Raw genomic sequence first — 16,638 nt, 5'->3', positions numbered from 1 at the left:
AATGCCGTCACTCCATCATAGAAGGCCACAAGATTAGTTAGGCATGACCTTCCCTTGGTGAAGCCGTGCTGGCTGTCTCGGATCACATGCTCATTCTTTATGTGATCGAGCATGTTGTCCAGGAGGATCTGTTCCATTATCTTCCCAGGCACGGAGGTGAGACTCACCGGCCTGTAGTTCCCCGGATCCTCCTTGCTCCCCTTCTTGTATATGGGAGTGACGTGACCCTTCCTCCAGTCATCCGGGACCTCACCTGACAGCCACGACTTCTCAAATATGATGGAGAGCGGCTCGGCAACCACCTCAGCCAGCTCCTTCAGGACCCTGGGATGCACGCCATCCGGCCCCATAGACTTGTATTCATTCAGTCTAAGGAGGCACTCAAGTTGTGCCAGAGGAGGATCAGGTTGGATATCATTTATTCTCAGAAACAGTGGTGACGTATTGGCACACCAGCTGCCCAGGGAGGTGATGGAGTCATCATTCCTGGTGGTGTCCAAGAGACATGCAGATGTGACACTGAGGGACACGGTTTAGTGGGAAATACTGGTGTTAGGTAGACAGTTGGACTGGATGATCTTGAAGGTCTTTTCCAACTTTGGTGATTCTATGATTCTCATGATAATTAAAAACTCTCCTAGATTGCTGTGCATACCTATGCTGTAACTAGGGATCAGAAACTGTCTGTTTTTACTGTTTCTCACATTTCTTCCTTTCTATTGGCATTAAGCCATTACAAGCACTGACTTCCTACGCTCTGTGGTATGTAGATCAATAATTTTGTCAGTTTGGCTTTAAAGCTGCAGACTCTTAGAGCTAGTGACAATAATTTTTTAAATCTTAGGTAACTGGGAAACTCGTAAAATTCCTAAAGTAAAACAAAATAATGAAAGATATTTCTTAAAAAAAAAAAAAAAAATCAGTTTAATGCAGAACAACAACAAAAAAATTGTTGGACTTCAAAACACGATAGCCCAGTATCCTTTATCAACTAAGCATTATCAGCCCACATTGCACAAATGTACACATTATGTGGACATAACTTTAAAAGATTGAATAAGAATCTCTCAGATTTAATTTGATGTCTGCTTTCTCTGTTCTGGGAAATGGGGACAAAATAATACCTCTTGATTTTCAACCCCATGTCAAAAACACTGCTGACATCCCACTGATTCTAATGGACAACTGTCAATGAAGTATCCAAACCACATTCAATTTTCAGTGTAATTCACAGTAAGTCTCTTACCTAAAATACGAAAGAAAATCAATACTATGGCCTCATCAACTAGATGAATATTAAAATCTTTCATAAAATAATCTTTGCTGTTTAGAGTCTCTTTTCAGAGGTAATATAAAAAGAACTTCAGAGGTAATATAAAAAGAACTAGTTGGCCTACAACTCCACTTAACGCAGCCTGGAATTCTTAATATATGCAGATACTATGTAAAATATTTAAGAAAATTGAAGCTAGTTCGAAAATTTAAGAATTAACTTCAAGAGAAGGTGAAAACTGGCTTCTATCACTCTATACCACACAATGTCCACTCTAAGATACTAAGAGAGATAAAAAGAAGTAGAATCTAAGCTACTATCTGTCTTTGAAAGTTGTTTCCTGGAAGACATAGCATATGAGACTCAGTGAGAAGCTCACCCTGTGCTATCTGTATCTGTAAACAAGGGAGTTCAGTCTTCAGGACTGACAATTTGTTCATCTTCAGAACACCAAAATTCAATGATACTAAAAAGAGAATAGCAGTCAGTGGTAAGCATAGGCGGTTCTTTTAAGCTACCTTCAGAGAATAACATTTAAATATTGCCTTTGTATGCATGCATTTAACAAAAAAATGAAGCTTAGATGTGTACATTCGTATTTATACAAATGACAAACAATCTTGTAATTCTAAATATATCGGGACTTCTCACTAGAAATTTTGAGGGGTGTACAATCAAGTACTTCTTATCAAGACTCTTTTCAGCAGTATGTGGCTGTAGGACAAGAGGAAATGGCCACAAACTGAAGCATAGATGTTCCACACAAATGTGTAAGGACTTCTTCCCAGTGAGGGTGACGGGAACAGGATGCCCAGGGAGGCTGTGGAGTCTCCTTCTAAGGAGATATTCAAGACCCGCCTGTGCAACCTGGTCTAGGGAGCCTGCTTTGCAGGAGGGTTGGACTAGATGATCTCTAGAGGTCTCTTCCAGCCCTACAATTCTGTGACTCTAAGATGCTTTGTATTGTACTAACTAATTCTGTACGTAAAAGCATCACAGAAATTAATAAAAGGTGGCAGTGCCGAACTGCTCTTGAAGCTGAAGACAGCTTTTGCAGCCTCAATAACTGAAATAAATTTAGAGTGTAATAGGAGAGTAAGTATTCTAAAAAGTACTTTGAAAGAGATAGGTACACTTTTCAGATATGCCCTAACTTCATTCTGGAGATCTTTTTTTGCACACTGTCACAGCGTGCCACTGGAAAAAATCTGGTAACATCTTCTGCTTCATCGCATACAAGACTTGTTAACAAAGGATTTTAAAAGAGCAAAAAACAGAAGAAATAGAGAAATCTTAAGTTTAGCTTGACGTTCTTTTAAAACCTCCAAAAAGCAGCAGAAGAAACAAGCTTCTGTATGATGTTATTAAAGTATTAAAGGTGTAAGTCACAAGATATTCTATCTGGCCTTCATCAGTCCATTATAGTGTAGGTTGGGAGGGGTTTTTTAGAGAATACCTGATGCAACATCTGTTTCATTTATTCATTTATTCTTCAGGGCAGTTACTTATTGCACAGATGGGAATCATTATAAACAAAGAGGGTTTGTTTTCAAGATGGATTTTTTTTTTAATTAAAATTTCACAAATTTCAAATACAAATAGATACTGAAATGTCCAACTGGTCTGCAGGTATTTTTACATGGCAGACAACTTACTATAAGTGTGGCAAGATGGCAGAAAGTTCAGAGAAAAAAAAAATTAAAAAATTTTCATAAAGAACACTTATGATCCTTGAGAAGACTGAAGAGAAATTAATAGAAAAAGTTTTTTTTATTTGTTAACTAGTATTTCTTTCACTCTTCTCTGGGCCAGTATAATCTTACAACTCAAAGGCTATGCACTTCAACTCCCAGTTAATGTAACTATCTCAGAACATTATGATATGGAGCATTTTAATTCTTCTCACCATCTAGTGCACGTACACAAACACTGCCAACTACTTTCAATACTTACACACCAGAAAACAATTAAGAGAGGGTCCACACAGAACACAGCAAATATGCAAGCTTATTTGTGAGCCTACACAGGCATAAGCTTCTGTGAGTTTGTGGGAGTTATCACAAACACACATACACACCCACGTGCAATCACCAAATAAAATCCAAAGGCTCTTGGAAATAGTTTTCCCCCTTTTTTTTTTTTCCCACACGAGTTATCTTTAACAATAATTAAAGATTTTCCAGTGTCAGTTGACACTTTATACAGTTCATTCAGTGAAAGATGGCTGTGAATCACCAAGAGTAGGGAGCAGTTGAACTAGAGAAACAACACAGCATTAAGGAAATAGATTTTCAGATATTCTATTTTCAGAATATCTATTGGTAACATGAAACTATTGTGAATCAAGTATACCAAACCCTATAAAATAGAAATGAGAGACAATGCATTTGTGAATGTAACTGCATAAAACTATTAGAACAAAGCAATAGGCCATGGCATAGCTTTCGTAACATATCTTATTATACTCAGCTCACTTTATTTTTAAGTTTTACCTTAAGAGAAAGTTACTGCACTTTCACTTTTGGTTAAACTATGAAAAGATAAATGTAAAATGGGAGATAAGATATGTAATATGGGACTTTAAGATAAAGAAAGCACATCGTAGAAGAGCAAGATAACTTGCTGAAACTCATAATCTAAACCAGGTTGCCTCTTAAGAAAACAATGTTGTATTGCACAGTGTTCAATAATACCATTGGTTAACATTTCAAACTCTTAAAAGTAATCATAAATAACTTGATTCATAAGAGCTGCAATTGAACACACAAATTCTGTCAGCTGCCATCTACAAGAATTTACCATATTTTACACATTAATCCAAACAAACTATGCACCATGGATAAAACTAACAACCTACTTTGTAACCTCCGTGTAGGACTCTCGCCATGGAGCTGTCTTCGTGGCAAATATGGTGAGGGATGGGGAAGTGGCAATGAAGAGACATCATGTGTTTGAAGTTTGTACCAGTGAGGTTCATCATCTAGTAGTGCCGTCTCTAACTCAATAAGAATCTAAAAGAAAAAAAAAAAAAGATTAAAATAGGTAACCATTATATAACTGCATTTTAAAATACGAATGTTCATAAATTTTATTCTGTTATTCCCTTACTGTTAAGGACTTTGTCTTTTAAGTTAATGCATTTGCCTTTTAAAAGTGTTAAAATCCTGCACTTTATAAGAAGGCATTTTCTGTGCCTTTCTATACTAAATACACAAATAAAATTTTCACGTGGCCCTTATCACCTTACAACAATCTTAACTGTATTCAAACAATTTGTAGAGAGTTAGTCAGCAACATTTCAATATTCTGTTAAAATAAAAGCGTGTGAAATGCAGATTTTATTAAACATTTCTCAAACAAATTGAGAGACTGTGTGCATCCAATTACTAAAACAGACGAAATACAGAAAGAATCTCATATCAGTACTATGTGCCAAATACAACCTAATGAAATAAGGACAAATTCACAATTTTAAACATCTTTGCTTTACTAATAATTGCTTTATTAAAAATTACTGTATCCTAAATATGAGTATGTGGACTAATCAATTCCTGTGATAAGTACCAATAATTGCATACCTCTCCTAAAAATTCACTTTCTTCCTCCCGAACTCGTGCTTGGTCCCAAAGAGTAATTTCTAACATCCGTTCTCTAAACTCTCTCCGATGAACTGGAGAATAAATGAATGTCTGGTTCCACTTGGGTTCCAATGTTTTCTTTACTGTTTTTGTTCTTCTTTTATTTTTATCACTGAAGAAAAAAAAAAATTAAATATAAACTGTAAAAAACGTATCATGAAGAGCAGCAAATCTTAAACCAGCAACACGTTGTATAACGTTATGGAAATACTCTAGTAATGTATGTCAGAGTTTGTTCATGATACAGTGAAGTTCAATGTATGTATTGGGGACAATTTGTAACTTGATATTAAACTCTGTAGTCAGCTGATTTCACAGTTTGCACGTCAATTCCCAGTCTAAGAAATTCCCTCAGAAAAAAGAAATTGTTTTCTATATTTGTTTTGAAAACAGTAAACATGGATTTTTCATAAATACATGTATACTTCTATGGACAGGATTCCCAAGAGTCGTGGAGCAATAGTACCATGCATGTGCAGACAACGCTGGACACAGCAAAAAACTGCATTTCAGATAAGTAAGCCAGCTAAGACACCAGAGGCCCTGGGAATATGTTACATAAGCTCTTCCAGCAACACTCAGAAACAGTGGTCTCAAAACAGTTTCCAAGACAATCCTTTGGGTCACCAATTTGAAGGCAGATCTCACCATGAGGCGAGCCTGACTTTTTGGAGCCTTATGCACGGCTACCGTGGGAATCCTGGGTCAGGCTCAAGGGTGTTGCTGAGAGCAATGTGTTTTCCAGAATATTTCGGCTTGCAAGAACTCGTATTTTCTGATGAAAATGAGTTTCACTACAAAACACCCACACTCCTTTTGTTGACAATACTGAGAAGAGTTCTCAGAAAAATGCTTAATATTAAACCTGCTGATTGCCACATATGCAGCTGTGGCATTAAAATTAATGTGGATTTTTTAATATAGCAATGAAGTACTCGCATACTTTGGAAGTACATGCAATCGTAATGTAGTTACTATATTTATGAACAGTTACTTAGAAACTGGGTCAACAGATTAACTAAGACATAATATTTTGGGACACATTATTAAAGCAAATAATGCTATTATTGTATTACGATAAAAATTCATTTACCCTTGAAAACTGAAATAAGTTACACTGGACAAGCTTTTCCGTTCAAATCTGTTTAATCAAAGAGAATTTTGTATTTTCATCTAATTAAACGCTTCACTTATTTAAGCATATTTTACCTCTAGCACGTTTTCTTCTCTTACACAAGAAATATATTTTGCTTACTTAGCTTTTACTTCTGAGGAAAATAAAATGAATTTTCCTGCCATATGACAACTTGCTAATTGTTACATATTTGATAGAAAACACGTCATAATTTCAAAAAGTTCTGAACATTTTATATGAATAGGAAGATGAACTAATTCTTGTGAAACACCAATTACTATTAAAAAAATACACCCATTTTGGTCGCAAATTTTTTTCCTGCTTTGAATGGGAAAAACCAGCCAGCTGGTCTGATCGGTCTAGAAATCTGTGAACCTATTTTTGCAGCATCTTCTTTGCTCTAGACAGGAATAACTGTCATAAGGAATACGGGTATTACAGAACACTAACAAAATGCTTTGCAAATAACTGTTTCACATGCAATGTTGTACACCTGCCTTTACTTTTCTATTCAGTATTTAACAAAATAGCCACTAAATGTCAGTTAATATTCAATGTCCAAAGACATGTTGTTGTTACGTAGCATGCTCTATTAAGGAACTTCAAACTGTAATGTTTCCATAAGTGTATGACAGGTAAGCTCAGCTAATTCTTATTCAAACACTTCTTGTCTGTTCACTTTACCTTCTGTCTGGAAGAAAGTAAATTTTAACATAAGGATTCCTTGGTCTCCCATCTTCCCTTGAAGGAAGATCCTTTGCTCCCAGTATTGTCACTATTAACTGATGACCAACCTTGTCGTACCACAGTTTTATCTGTAATGAGAAAATATTAATTAGTGGACTCATTTCTAAAACAAAGTACCATATTAATTTTTAAATTAAATTTACTCTTTAGCTACTATTTATATTGGTTGCTTAAGCACAAAATATTGCGTACTAGTTTGCATTTGTAGTAAAGCAGAAAAATATATTCCTACTATAATAGCTTCAGAACGTACCTGGAGTTACTCATTTTTAGAACCTTGTATAATGAATACATTATTTCATACTATTTTTTTCTCATGGTATTAGGGTTAGGATTATTGTTCCTTGGCAGCATAATGCATTACTTAGTAATGTAATGTATTACTCGTATTACTGATGTACGGCATTCATATGTATGCATTTCTAGGTGTTTTATGCACAATGAATGAGTGAATGTTTATGCCCTGCTGTGCTGGAAAGACCATGGGATAAGGTAAAAATAACCCCCAAAGTTGTAAGAGAAAAACAGGTTCAGTAGAACAACTCTCTTCCCAATCAAATTCAGCAACAACAAGGCAAAAACTAACATTACTAATCTGTGGAAATCATTATTAAACAGTCTTAGACGTTGTCTAGCAAACATTTTCACTATGTTCATTAAGCGCTGCTGTTTAGCTATTCTAGTTTGAATAATATAGCCGCGAATGTATCATTCAAGGAGAGGATACACCTACTTTACAGCACTAATTCTAACAGGGGATATGGTGCAGGTAAGGCAAAGTAAAGCTTTTCAAACAGCCAGGGAGATATTACATGGGGGTACCTCTGAGATAGTGTTAACTGCAACTGACAGAGAAAGCTCTCTTCATGGCCAGTTTGATGGATATTTAAAGAAGTTTCCTCCCTGAATTTATGGGAATGAGAGTAATGCCTGGCTGCACAACAAAGCAGAGTACCTTTAGGCACAAATAAACTCTAGATAAGGTATACGTCAATAAACCCCAGCTAAGGTAAACATCAGAGATACATGCACTTTCTGTGGAGCATTATTTCAGATACGGGATCTTCATCTGCTATACAGCTTCTCATCTTCAGCATTTCAGTGATTTAGAGAAAGGTCTTGACACAATTCTTAAGACTTCTGACCAATCAACAAGAGGCTCATTTAGCTTTCTGTTGTTCCTAATTAATGAAGTAACTGAGATGACAGTAAGACATACCAATTCATCTAATGGTGGGATTGTACCTCTTCCTACACCATCAGAGTGCAGGAATACTTAGGTTGCAGCCACCGATGAACAGTGTTTGGACTTCAGAAGAGGGTGGATAGAAATCCACTACTGGAATGTTATTGGCCCTTCTACTGACTTTGTATGTTTCTGGTACCAGCAGTAACAGGGTTTTGTAACTACTGAAGTAGAAAATAGTGTGAGAGAAATTAATAAGTCTCTAGAGACATTTCTAGACGTTGTTCTTCCATGCCTATAAAGCAAGGGAATTTCTCTAAACTGATAATATCTGGACTACAGATCTGTTCAACAGATAGCAAGTAGAAAGCTTAGCACCAACAATATGAGCGTCAACAATTTGAACTCAAAGAGAAGCTTTGTTGACCTCTGCAGTGCATGTCAAATTACATGATCTCTGACCCTAAATAAACCATCCTCCTGAAGGGAGTCCTCATCTGCGCTCAAGCACTGGCTCGTCCTACACACCAAGGGGAGTTGCACTGAAGAAAATCTTCATCACCTGCCTTTTTCAGCGGAAAAATTAACCTTCCTTAATCAGAATCCAACGTATTTATGATCCACAAACTCAATGAAGTTAACATAATACACACCTAGATGCAAAAAAAAAAAAAAAAAAAAAAAAAGCAACTACAATTATTTACTCATATTTAAGCTAAATATTTCTTTGCTACAGTTGTTTGACTGGATTTTTGCAGGAAGACTTTGCCAAAATGGTTTGGAGAATGAGACTAAGGGGAATGTTAAATCATCTAACACTATGTCTTTGAGATGCTCTATTGTCTGTGTTTTGCCACAAGAACTCAAAATTTGCACTAACACACATCTAATACTCTTCTATTAATACTCTGATAAAATTTAAAAAAAATATATGCATAATAGGTATACTGTCCCAGTAATTCTTTACTGGCCAGGTCAGGAGGCAGAATTATGACCAAAAATGTTAACACTCATACAGAAAAAACACTTGTAATCCAAGAATTAATTTGGATGAAAAGATGAGAAGGAAAGAAAGCTAGAGTGCAAGAATCGATGAAGAATTCCTTGGAGGGGATGATGGGCTTGCATTCTCATGGGTTTAGAAGAAGGAAGATGAGAGCGATAAGAAATATTACAATGACTGGAAAAGTAAAATATAATGGATGTTTCTTGGTGGAACACAAGAACAACTGAATCATTGACATCAGGGACCAAAGAAGAGGGGAAAAACTGGACTGGATGAGAAAAATTGAATGAGTCAACAAATGAGGAACAATCCAGGTCCTAACTGGCACAGAAGGCATTGCATAGTTAGATTGAGATTGAAGAAAATACGATAAGAAGTCAGGACAGGAAAATGTAAAAGCAAGTGAGAAAGAAGGAGTTTGGGTAGCATACTGAATATGAAAAATGGGTTTGGGTGTAGAACTGACCTAATTCTGTCCCATTTGCACATGCCTTATTATGACATAATATCCAGATGGATGGTATTTTCCTCAAAGAAGCTTTTCTTTTCTACTCATAAAAAGGTCAGTTAAGACCTTTGTAGCCAATTGCAGTCTGATTCCACCCCTCCTTCTTTCCCAGAGGCCTTGTGTGTTGGAAGGGTGTACTATTTATAAATTACATGTTCTTCACTGCCTGGGAGCTTGGGCTGAGGCTCTGGACCCTAAACTGAAGTACTACAAAGTGTTTGAAGTCTAATGTATTACATCTGAACAATGCTTATGTCACTGAAAAATCAGGTGCTCGTTGTGTCAGATTTTGATGATAAAGTCTCAATTCTTTATTCACAAATGCAGAAAAATCATAGAATCATAGAATCATAGAATCACCAAGGTTGGAAAAGACCTAAGAGATCATCCAGTCCAACCGTAAAATTGTAGTACACATCTGATAATATCGGATGAATTTCATATAGTGAAATAAATATGGGATACCATGTGTGTAACAGGAAAGCTGGTGAGAAAATGATTTTTTTTCTTTATAGTTTTGTTAAGCAGTTTGTAGAAAAGATTCTTAACACTACAAAGTGAAGAACATTAAATTATTCAGTCCTCAGTGAGGAAGACTCACAAGAAGACTCAAAGGCATGCACAGGTACTGTGATGCTCAGCACCAATAACTTAAGCAGCTGAATAACAGAGGAGAATCTACAAATCTTCAAGTAAAAGCTTAGACTATTTAAGAAACTGTGACATGTGCAATCCTGATCTAAATGGGGGAAGGAGAAAACCAAAACTACAGCACAGAAAATGCATCACAAAAAAAAAAACAAGATGGCTGATGAGCTGGTGCATGTGTGGACCAGCAGAACCCATAAGAAACATCCCGAATACAACTGTGTCAACCTAGATAATTTAGGATTTCAGCAACTAAAAAGTACTCTAGTCAGAAAGTGATTTCATCTGAAGGCTTTCTAGAGATTTTTTTCCTTAATGCTGAAGTCCTGGAACTTATAATTAGCCATACACACGCTCCCATGCTGCCCTGCCCTAGGCAGATGTGCACCTAATGCTTGACTAAATTTCTGTTGTGACCTACATTCAGGCAAACAGATATCTGAACACAATAAACCCTGAAACTGTGAGATGATCTGTCATCCATAGAGCTCAGCAGATGCTGAACTCCTGGAGATGGGCTTCCAGGTAGAAACACCTGATGTACAAAGCAGAATAAACAAGAATACTTCTGTAGACAGATGATGTAGGTACCTCTTAGGGGTAGGAAAGTGAGGGGGACAGGGCTGAGAGTCTGGTCCTAGTTTCAAGAATTCTGATTTTTATCCAATACTGATACAATGCAAGATCAATGCACATTCTAGTTGGCAGGTCTGGAATCTGATACACTAAAATTAAGCTTCTTTCACTATAACCACATCACACACTTGTATCCGTGACCACAGAATATCTCAGCTTCACATAAGACTTCCTGCTCCAGAGAAGAAAAGGATGTTAAAGGCATTTCTCTGAGAGTCAGACTTAATTTCAGTAGCCTAAAAAGAGCTTAAAACAAAGATGTACATTTTCTGGAATGAGTTTCCCACATATAAAACATTTTATAAAAGCTGACTGTTGATGAATTCTAAGAAATAAGGATGCAGGAATCTATTACTGCTGTTTGGTCTTCTGCAAGCTCAGAAGAAGAGACAGACATCTCTCTCTGGAGAGGTGTCTCACACTCTGGAGTAGCCTAAGTTTCAAACAGACTTATGGGGATGTGTCCCTTATTTGGGCTAGATCATTCTCTGCAGATACTGAGGTACCTGCTTCTTTTCTTCAACTGTCTAAGTCCAGGATCTTCCACAAGGCACCTCAAGCTAGTATAAATTTAAATCTATAAACTAACCTAACAAATTCACTTTATTAGATTTCATCCTTTTTCAGATCTTGTCTTAACTAAAAACTTTTTAATCAATGTAGTAATTAAGATCAGAGTTCTAGAAAAAAAGTAATCATGTAATTAGGATCTATATTCTAATAAATATGCATAAGGGAAATCAATTATGAAAATCTAGATAATATTATTGTCATTTCCCATATTCCTCTTTCATGCATGCTGACTGCTTGAATGCTTAACTAATTCCAATGTGGTTTTGTGTAGTACACATAGAGGCACATGGCATCATAAGTGACAACTTCAGATTTAAAAACAGAATACATTTATACATTCTGCTCTATATTTTATTTATTTATTTATTTAGGTCTTACTTCATGAACCTCATGGACAAGAGAGACAATTTTTACCATTGGAAGTGAATGCCTGCCCTGCAGCCTGAATTTTACCACCCCAGCCAAAGTACCACTCAAACAATGCGAGGTTTGAGAAACTGATGACAAAGCATTTTTTTTCTTGTGGTTTTCATTACAATATTTCATGTAACCTACATAGCTGCTTATTAGCATAATTCTTTGAAACTGAGATACTATTGTTTCCTTTTTTCCACCCCCCCCCACATTATTCTGAAATAAGAGATACACCAGCAAGATATACAACTGAAGAAAAAATGTCTCAATTTATCTTTGAAAATGCTTGAAACAATTTTATTTGGACTAAGTTTATGTAGACAAAGACATTGCTCTGGGGTGGTAAAGTCCCTAGTGTAGCTTAAGACGAGCTTCGGTTGCTTTTAAATCTACCTCTAACAAATGCTGATTACTCAAAGTTGCTAAATCTAGAACTATTCTGTTTGCTGCTGTACGTATTGGAACAAATACAAGAAAAGACTGTTAAACAGAAGAGCTTCTGGGATCTGAGTGCAGAAAATTATGAAGGTATTTAAGTATTTTAACCTAGGTATGTCTCACATTTCTTTTTTAGTGGCTCCATTTTTTATTTCAATAAGGCCAAATAGATGCATGCATTTATCTTCATGTATGATTAAAGATACCGATGTTCTGCACTGAAACAAAAAAAGACGTTTGAAATGACTGAAGTTAGAAGTAAAAATAGTAGTTAAATGGCAACTATGGGTCAAAATGAGGCTCCAAAAAATGAAAGATGCCACAGTGAAAACACATTCATGAACATATGATTCTCTACCAAGATACTGCAAAACATCATCCTGTAAGAAAATTGCTTATATGTTAAAAGTAATCTAAAAGTTCAAGAAATAGATGTGCACGTTTTCAAGTGCTGTGTAAGTAGTAAAAGTTCAAGAGAAAGGTGAACGACTGGGGAAAATGAACTTGTATGTTTTTCCTTCCAGTAAAACAAGGTTAATTTTTAATTCATCCAGTGATACAAGAGACAGAGTAAATGAATTGAGTGACACAGAGACAGAAGTGCAGAGGAGGAACTTGTGCCAGGATCTGGGACGTACATCACCAGGATCAGTTTCAGACTAACAAGCAGAGAAGACAAGAGTAAGAAAAAAGATATGCATTTCCTGTCAAGAGCAATGAAACAAAGGTATAAACAGAAATGCAAGAGATGCTTACTCTTACTGAGAATTCTACAAACACAGCCATAGCACAGCCCAGAATGTAAAGTATACATTCTGACAACCACAAACAACAGTTCAGAGCTCAGTGTAAGCTAATTTCTTATGCCAAAAAGAAACCAGAGTTCTGCACTACCACTGGACTGCTTCTAACACCTAAGTCAGCTTGTTTAAAGTTCATCTCTGTAACCTGCATTATGGAAATATATTAGATTAAACCATCTCAAGCTACTATCAACCTTCCCTACAAGAAGCAGGCAGGTAGGGGATTTTGTTTCAACCTAGTCTTAAAGATGCTGCCATGAGGAACATTTCTCATAGATGCATACAATGGCTTCAGTTGGAAGGACTTCAAAACTAGTTCCAACCCCTAGACTTGTGCAGGGCTGCCTCCCACCAGATCAGACTGCCCAGGGCTCCATCCAGCCTGGCCTTGAACATTTCCAAGGATGGGGCACCCACAGCTCCTCAAGGCAGCCCATGGCAAGGCCTCACCTCCCTGTGATTGAAGAATTTCTTCCTAACATCAAACCTGAATCTCCCCTCTTTTAATTTAAAGCTATTCTCCCTTCTGCTATCACTGCTTTCGGCTTGGACAACTACTGAGATCTGTAAACAAACTTTTAGAGGCTCCTAGCATACAGAAACAGAACTGGAGCTAAAGATGGTTCCTATCTACAACAGCAGAAGCAATTTCTTTTCCTGGGTATTGCCAATCAAGCACTGAGCTTGTTTTATTTTCTTAAATTACTACCATAATCATTTGAACAAAGTATATTTTCCATTAGAGAACAGTAGAATTTAAGCAGAACAGACAATTCTATGTCTATTTCTTTATATAATGTGACTTAAATACAAGACTACTACAAGTAATTTATACATTATATTATTACAAGCAGCTTGCAGGTTTCAAGCATTTGTTTCCTTTTTAAATTGAACAGCTATCATATTATTTCTTAATTTATTTTGAACATTTGTAAAAAGAAAACAGATATTAAATGTCTACTTGTGTCATATACAATATTTATCTCTATTTCTGACTGGATTTGTACCCTCTTTGATTTCATTACCACAAGCAGAAGCCAGCTTCCTTAGTCACGTGAAGGGTTGTTTTAAATTTTTAACAGAAAGCATACTAACTATGTCAGTAGCTCACACTAACATTTATTTAAAAGAGTATTGTTGAGATATTATTTTTAATCTCTTTTTATAGAATTTTTATTCTAAATTTCTATTTAAGGACTACTTTAGGACAATAAAATAATGTGAAAAAATGTGCTTTATTAAATCTGATTCATAACCAAATCACTTCCTGCAGTTTTACTTAGAATTCTTTCAGAAATTTATATGAACTTTTTCCCATTTCAATATGAAATTTAAATATTTCATTCTCAGCGTTTAGATTCCCTCCTTTCCATCTTTCCTTGAGCAACTGAGCAAACATAAGGAACATTTATATAGCTCCCACACAAAAGATTAACAACTCCACAATGGTATTTCGTAAGAAAAGCAGATAATATTCTACATACAAGAAAGTGAAAAACATGCAGCAAAGCAAGATAAGCACTGCTAAATATTAGTAAAACCTACTTTTACATTAATCTACAGTACCTTACAAGTTTCCTAATGAAAATAGGCAAACAACTTGTACCTACATAAAATACCAAAGCTAAAGAATTCAGTAACACAAATTGAGAGTTCATTTTTTAGTTAAATTGAGTTTGGGTTATTTTGATGCATTTTTAAAATGCAAGGATGAGGTTTCATATGCAAAAATTTTGCCTGTTTAGACAAGGTACAAATTTATTTGCCTGTCTTCCACTCAAGGCGCTACTATTACTTGGAAAATGCAAAAAAGGATGTGTTAAGTAATGATAATGAATGATTTAAAGAGACATCAATCTTTATAGAATGACCTCAAACATGAACAGCATAGAATTATTTACTGCACAAACAGTACACACTTTTTTGTATGTGGGATACATAGCCATCAGGATTGTTGAAACCTGTGTGAGTTAAGTAGTGCATAAACAGCAAAACAAAAAGTAGCTGTCTCTTTAAATTGTAATTTAGTATTTAAACCCCATGCAGAACTTTACAAGCTGCTCACAAAAATGGCATGAAACTTGTTAATATGGCTTAAAGCAACACACTAATAATATGGGAAAACGGACTAGAATGTAACGTTTTCCTACTATGCATTTTCCATAACAAACAAAAGAAAAAAACACAACTTTAGTTTCTGTCAGGCAGACGAAGTCTTTACCTGAACCCTAGGAACAAAAGGCGTTGTTCTTCTACTAAGGCTTTGGCTCTGGTAAGCAAAATTAAAGAAAAAGCAATAAAACAAAACCAAAAAGGACAACACGCTGGAAACTAAAAGACCAAAAGTAAAAACAAAGACACACAACTATTACTTTAAACACAGCTTTACACCAAGGATGTATTTATCTAAACCAAAGTATTTTAGAGCAATGCATAAATGAAATCTGTAAATCTATTACCAAATTATATAAATCTCCTGAGACTCAAATTCTGACCTTAGGGAAGTCAGCAGGAATTCTGTCACTGATTTCCCAGGAACAAGGATTTCACTTTACAGGTCTACAGGTAACATTTACAACAGATTTAGAAATAACATCAACAAATGTAGCAGATAAGCAAAGTGTGATTTGAAAGTCGCATGGGAAACATAAGTTGAATTTGACCACCTATTTCAGAAAGACTGTAGATGCATATTTGGAGACAGAAACAAGCACAGTGCACACACTGACAGCTTTAGTTACTTTCTAGAGTAAAGTAAGTAAAAGGCTTTCCTTCCTTTCCAGCTTCGAGGGGCACTTCATTAAAAAAGCCCTAATACTTTAAAAATGATTGAAAGAAAGTGCTGTCTTGTATCATCATTACAGTGCAGAAGGTGCAATCAGTGTACTTCAATTCTCCAGCAATCATGACTGAAATAGCATACAGTATATACAGAAGATCCCAATATGAAATGAGATCTAGAACATAAAATAAACTTAGCTGCACAGCACTCATAGACTCATTTATAACCCTTGTATATGAATGCAACGCCTCAGAGCACATGTAATTTGGTGGATCTCAGTGGCTACACCAAAGCCACGTCAGTACAGGTAATGCTCCCAACTTCCTAGCCTCATTACAAACTCCAAGCACTCCATCTTTGGCTTAAAGCTAATGGAGTGGCACAGAAAGGGCACTGAGAGTGGGGACTGATCAGGAACGAAAGCATGCCAGTACCTCAGAACTGGGTGAATGGGTCAAAAAGGAACATGGGGTTCAATCACAACAATCCAACAGTGCTGTATCTCCTTTCCTCTCTGCTTGGTTTTCCTGAGATAATTTATTTCAAAGTTGAAGAAAGAAGCTATTGCTCAATATTCTCTTCAGCAAGGTCTGTATTGAGAGTATGGAGTTAGGCAGTGATGATCATTCTGCTAGTCTCCTTGCTTACTTGGCAAACACAGATGCTGGAGAAAACTGTTCCACAAAATGTGTGAAGTAATCTGTTCTCACATCAAAGCAGGAGTATATTTAAGACAATCTGACAGTCTAAACCATAGTTTTGTCTGATGTGCCCCTGTGCTCAGTGAGGTGAAGCAGCTGCATGTTGCTCCACTGCACAGGCAGTACTGCACTCACAAAGTAAGGCAGCCA

General features: G+C 36.1%; 1 protein-coding gene across 21 annotated transcripts in view; it reads right to left on the bottom strand.

Annotated features, from left to right (window-relative positions):
* Positions 1 to 16,638, bottom strand: part of RIMS2 (regulating synaptic membrane exocytosis 2) — a 433,643-nt gene that overhangs the window by 168,900 nt on the left and 248,105 nt on the right. For 13 of the 21 annotated variants that reach the window (XM_052704729.1, XM_052704718.1, XM_052704722.1 and 10 more), the window contains exons 11-14: positions 15,227 to 15,274; positions 6,731 to 6,861; positions 4,852 to 5,023; positions 4,131 to 4,284 (exon numbers count right to left, since the gene is read on the bottom strand). In XM_052704729.1, coding sequence (XP_052560689.1) covers positions 4,131 to 4,284; positions 4,852 to 5,023; positions 6,731 to 6,861; positions 15,227 to 15,274 — 505 coding nt within the window. The remainder of the gene's footprint in view (positions 1 to 4,130; positions 4,285 to 4,851; positions 5,024 to 6,730; positions 6,862 to 15,226; positions 15,275 to 16,638) is intronic. The other 8 variants (XM_052704723.1, XM_052704727.1, XM_052704733.1 and 5 more) reach the window with 1 other exon arrangement.

This window comes from Tympanuchus pallidicinctus, unplaced genomic scaffold (genome assembly GCF_026119805.1).
Source record: "Tympanuchus pallidicinctus isolate F22 unplaced genomic scaffold, pur_lepc_1.0 scaffold5, whole genome shotgun sequence".
Lineage (NCBI taxonomy): Eukaryota > Metazoa > Chordata > Aves > Galliformes > Phasianidae > Tympanuchus > Tympanuchus pallidicinctus.
This window is presented reverse-complemented; position numbering and strand designations above follow the sequence as displayed.